At 37.1% G+C, this 6,000-nt stretch overlaps 1 protein-coding gene across 4 annotated transcripts in view; it reads left to right on the forward strand.

Annotated features, from left to right (window-relative positions):
* The window catches only part of rapgef4.S (Rap guanine nucleotide exchange factor 4 S homeolog), a 129,116-nt gene extending 124,006 nt beyond the window's left edge, over nucleotides 1-5,110 (forward strand). For all 4 annotated transcript variants that reach the window (XM_041578226.1, XM_018238865.2, XM_041578227.1 and 1 more), the window contains 2 exons: nucleotides 1,931-1,985; nucleotides 4,347-5,110. In XM_041578226.1, coding sequence (XP_041434160.1) covers nucleotides 1,931-1,985; nucleotides 4,347-4,474 — 183 coding nt within the window. In that variant the 3' untranslated portion in view covers nucleotides 4,475-5,110. The remainder of the gene's footprint in view (nucleotides 1-1,930; nucleotides 1,986-4,346) is intronic.
* The last annotated feature ends 890 nt before the right edge of the window (nucleotides 5,111-6,000 follow it).

Below are 6,000 nucleotides of genomic sequence, written 5' to 3' on the forward strand. Positions count from 1 at the left end.
TTACTTCCAGAATTTGCCATCTGAGTTGTGCAAAGGAGGCCTTCTGGATTTGGCAGTTAAAAACACTCACACCCAGGGGCCTCAATGAGAATTTTAGCTTTACGCAAATCCATTTCCTATATTTTGTATTTTATTTTTATTTTATGTTTTGAACACAGCCAGTTGAAATTACACATTATAAAATGTGCTTGTTAGAATATCCATCCAGCAGCTGTTAGTACAAAATGGTTATTTATAGCCTTGGTGTTACATGAAGTCTCGAGCCAATACCTTCATGCAGTCCAGCAGAGCTCAGGAATATCTAAAGCTTATGTCATTACCTCGTTATAAATATTCTCACACTGACAAAGAATGCATCAAGATACGCAATACCATGATTAGAACATCTCTTGTGGCTTCTCACTGCACCACACAGTTATATTATACTATACTTAACTATACTAATAAAAACAGAATTTGCACTAGTCAAATCTGCAAATAGAGTGTATCACTGTCGCACGGGTATTTAAGTAAATTACAATCATAGCCAGTATCTGGATGAACTGCATTTACTCAATAATATGGTACATGTTTTAGAGTATTTTTGTTCCTTCCACAACATAGTGGTTCCCATATTAATCTTCTGTGCCCACACCTAGGTCTGATGTCTGCATGGTCATTTTAAAGATACAGCACGCAGAATTAAAGTGCTTTTTCAGTTTACTTTTTGGCTAGCAGAACTGGGCTGGCTGTGGCTGTATGGCTGTGGCCACAGCATGACTGCTGCTACTCTGCAAAGCTTAGAAGACGTAAACTGTGGACAGTGGCACAATGGTAATTACTGTTATACAGGGCTACATGGCAACAGCACATGGCAGAGAGCAGAACAACTCTTACACTGCTAAACAAGCAGACAAGAAGGCAACATACCTGAGAAGCTGAGAAAGTCAGCCAGCTAATGAGAGTGAGAAAGAAAACTGAGATATCAGTATATTTTACTTTTATGCACTGTATCTAGTCTGCCATGACTGCAAACAAACACTGTAGTTCTATGGCATGCAATCTCCATAATACAGACCAAAATGTTTTTGTTCATGCTTATATCTGTTAACAATAAAATACAAAGTCTGACTTTCAGCACTTTACCAGTTAGATGGTCCTAAATTATAATAGAAGCAACAATGCAGCAACAATGTTTCCCAAAATGTAATGTAATTGTATTTCATTATTAGAAACCTAAATAAAGAAACCTTAGAGTCCTGAGGTTAATCATCAAGCTGGTGTGCATAATACAACAAAAATATCTGCTGTTTCTTCCTGCTGCCCACATTATCAACCTGAATAAGAATCAGTTATTGTATACCCCAAATGTTCCAATGGTTGTGTAAATCCACTCAAATTTTGAATATAATTGCTTATTGTCCAAGACATATGACATCACTTTACCACTGTGGAAACCAACTGAGAAAAAAGCTCTTTAGGCATTATGGGATACATAGAGTAACTTCCTAAAGTCACCTAATTATGTTTAGGCACCAGGTAAGATTCAAGATCTTAAACTTGTACAGTATGTTTATAAAACGAGATGTAATATTATAAAGAACAGCACCTTATAATGCATTAAAAAGCCTTTATTACTTCATGGCTTAGACCAATTGTACAGCAACGTTTCAAGCCGTTCCCCGGCTCTTTTTCTAGCTTGAAATGTCACTGTACATTTGGTCTAAGCCATGAAGTAATAAAGGCTTTTTAATTTAGTACAAGGTGCTGTTCTTTATAATATTACGTGTGTTACAGTGGAACGTACACCTGCCTACGTGAAGAGTGTTGTGCTGGCTTAAAGCCTTTGTTTATGGAAAAGAAAACAGTGTTTAAACAAGTCTGCACAGCATTTATGCCTTCATTAAAAATTTCCCTCATTATACAGAATGTCTAATTTTTTTTCTTCCAGCGTATGATTGCAAACACCTTGAGAACAATAAGATACTGCAGAAGTGTCCCTTTCAGTAAGTGTTGCGCAACAAAACAACTTTGTTTATATATGTGAAAATGTAAAGAACTCCTTCTGCAAATAATAAGCATATTAAATATCACTGATGATGGCCCATGCCAAAATAATGGCCAAGGGAAGAATTTCCATGGTGCTTGAATTTTTCATTCAAAAACACCAATTTATATTAAATATCACAAAAATATCTTACCTCATGGCAGAAATGGTTTAAACTATCTCTCCCCCAGAGCTTTATGAGAATTGTTGCTTTCCAGATTCCAAAGACAAGAGCTTGCATGATACAATGTGCAGTTGCCGGTTTGAGAGCCAGAATGGTAGCTGCTGACTTAAAGGTTTTGTTCACCTTTAAATAAATGTTTAGTATGATGAAGACAGTGGTATTCTGAGACAATTTAAAGTTTGTCTTCATTTTTTCGTCATGTTTGAATAATTTAGCTTTATGATTGGAATTGCAGCAACTATCTGGTTGCTAAGGTCCAATTTACCCTAGCAACCAGGCAGTGGTTTGATTAAGGGCAATGACACACGGGCAGATTTTAGGAGATTAGTTGCCCAGGCAACAAATTGCCTCTTCTTTGGGGTGACATTCTCCCTGAACTGCCTTCCCCTACCTTCCCGCCGGTTATAATGAAAAATCGCCAGCGGTATGGCACTCGCGGCACTTCGTTTTCCGAACTTGCCCGAACTTGCCCCATGAGCAACTAATCTCCCCGAATCTGCCCGTGTGTCATTACCCTTAGAGACTGGAACATGAAAAGAAATTAACCGAAGAGTCTGAACAGACCAATAAGTCAAATAAGTAATAATAGAAATTCAATTAACGCTTCACAGAACAATCGTTTGAAGCTCCTTATGCAGATGTGAGCTCTAGTATTGTGCACAATATCACTTGTCTTACAAGGGGCAAAATTGCCTTTGTTTCCTGTACTCTAATAATCCTTACAACTAACCATTAAACCATTATCCTTCACTGCTTAAAGCTTCATGGCGTTCCAACTCCTGGATCAGTTTCCTTTGCTGACAGTATGTGCCCATTCCTTGTCTTGGCGTTTGGATATTTTTGTATCCTACAAAATTTAGCTTCATTAAATTTAAGATCTCACACTTTAATCCTCCTGTTTTTTTTAAAGCAGTACACATTTAGGAATGAATCTCCCTGGCCTGGGGCATCACTAATATTTGTGTAAATACATATACTTGCCCTTTCCAATCTCCAACAATATTACCGATAAATATATCAACCAAAGCAAGGACCAGCAGTGATCCTGGAGGCCCCTGATCTTCTGTTGTTAACTACAGCACTAAGCTTAGGAATTAATATACTGTAAGATACAGGAGTAAAACGTATCTGCTTGGTTATGTCTAGGTTTTTATATGCACTGCTGATCTATCACAGAACAAAACAATAGGATTTTTGTATGTGATCCATCCACAGTAAATCCATCTTGTCTCGAATATTTTAAGTCACTTGACAATACATTATCCAAAATTGTGTTGACTTCCTCCATTAATTTTCCTATGATCTGCGTGAAGCCCATGGATCTATAATTAGATATACTTCCCTAGTGAAGAGGAACTATGCTCACTATTTTCCAATTGTCTGTGCCAACACCTGCCAGCAGAGATTGATTTAAAAGTTTGGTTAATTGTTATGCAGCCATTACTTCAATTCCTTTTAATATCACTAGATGTATACCATCTGGACCCTCTGACACACTCACTTTTAATTTTAGAGCTTTTGGCACACCTACCTATTATGTAAACATCGCTCATTGCATGATGCAGTGTCTCATTTTTATCTCTTATCATCAACCCCTAAATATGAAAACAACAAGGGTTGAAAGTTCCGGATCCCATCATTAATTATACCTGTGCACCTGTGTATAAGCTGTTTTTATCATCCATGTATTGTCCTTTAAATAGTAATTAGTAATGTATGTGAGCCTACTAGACTACTGTGTGCACAAATCATATTGATTATTTGCTTCTCAGCATATGAGTGGGGTGCAAGTTGGTATGTAACAAGAACTGGATATCTAACAAGACAATGTCTGTTAAGGGCAAATAAAGTATTTTTATTTCATAGGACGCCTCCTGCACTGGCCACAGCCAGCTGCCCATGCTACATAAGTCAGAACCAAGTGCAGTCATAATGTTGACATGTGTGGTCCTATGTCAAAGAGTATTTAAAATAACCCAAGTTGACTTTTTACCTTTTAAGAAGAAAAAAAAAAAAACCATTATTTCCAACGGTGTACATTTTCTCTTAAGGCGACGTCTGTATAATGTATGAAATGTATAGCATTTCACAGAGTGGATACAATAAAATATAACATTAAATCTCTTCTATTGCCAGATCCCGATGCCTCTCTCGCCAGTAAAAATCACCAGGATGTGCGGAATTACGTACGTCAATTCAATGTGATTGACAACCAGAGAACACTCTCTCAGATGTCTCATCGACTAGAACCGCGCCGAGCCTAAACAATCAAATATTCTGGGGGAAACATTGCAGATGACATTGGTCAAGCTGAATGTAATGAAAAAGATATGAAACATGTCTTATTTCTTTTCATTCCTGTTTACTACTTACTTGATTTTGATATGGTTTTCTTACTGATTCATTCTTTTGTTTAACCTCGGGATATGTGTGAATAATTTCATTTCTATTAATTATGCTTATGAGACAGGCATAGAGTGAATTGGTGCTATACAGTTACTGAGGTTCTAATCAGATGGGATACTGAAGGAACAAATGTAATCAAACTGCAAAATCATATAGTTACTCATTATTTCACTCTGATACTGTGTTTTGTGAAACAAAACAGTGGATTATACAATTTAAAGGAACAGAAGAGGATTAACCCATAATCTGCAAAACTGTACATGTGCCCTAAACCCACCTATATCAAGTGATGTAACTACCTGGGGGAAATAGGGGCAACAGCACTGGGGACCAGCAATAATGTGTCAAGTTTCAGGCATAGAGGGAAGGGGTACCCATAGGGTTGTCACCTGCCCAATAGTTTGATGCTTGATGTCAGTGTTATAAATATGGTAGAAAGCTAAAAATATAAACAGCTTGGTATTTTTGCAGAAAATATAGCAACTAGGGTTCCCATTTCCTTTTCTGGAAAAAAATACCGGCCTTCCTATATATTTATCTTTTTTCCCTATTAATAACATTGGGATCAACCATCATTTTTACCGGCCATGCCGGTAAAATACCCGCCAGGTGGCAACCCGAATAGCAACCCTAGGTGCAAATTCTTTACCATGGCTCCCTTTGCACATTTTGTGGGGTTACTGAATTTTACTCGAGACACAAAAATAAAATTCAATATAAGCTGTATCTAAGGAAAATAAGGAAATTTCTTATTATAATCAATCAAAAATTCTGTACCATTTCTGAAGTAATCGAGTTCCTCTTCACTATCCCTTTCTCGAACTATCCTTCTTCGTGCATGATTTAGAATCAGACTTGGATGAAAAGGTTGATCATATACATTGGTATGTGCTCCATTTGCCTATGGGGTGTATAAGAGCTAACTGTCTTTCACAATAACAGGCTCTGAAATGGACCGACAAAACTAATAACTGATTGCCCAAAATGGCCCCATTTCCAAATATATATATATATATATATATATATATATATATATATATATATATATATATATATATATTCATTCCAAACTGATGCACCCTAAATCCAAAATCACTGCCTAGGTGCTGGTCAAAAATTAATACATATTGGCAAACAAATCGCACTCCAGGAAAAAAGAAGGTCTTAGTCCATAGAAGTCGCACTCACAGGTCTTAAGGTGAATAGAAAATCTTTAATGTGGGCACAAAAAACTAACGTTTCGGCTGGGACACCAGCCTTTCTCAAAGTGTATGTGATTTGAGGCAGCCCCCATGGCCAGTTTTAGAAAAGGCACTTACTTTGTGTCCCCGGAATAAGAGGCATATGGAAGGAGGAAATGTAGATAAAACCACAAAGGACATAC

The sequence above is a fragment of the Xenopus laevis genome, chromosome 9_10S (assembly GCF_017654675.1).
Source record: "Xenopus laevis strain J_2021 chromosome 9_10S, Xenopus_laevis_v10.1, whole genome shotgun sequence".
Taxonomy (NCBI): Eukaryota; Metazoa; Chordata; class Amphibia; order Anura; family Pipidae; genus Xenopus; species Xenopus laevis.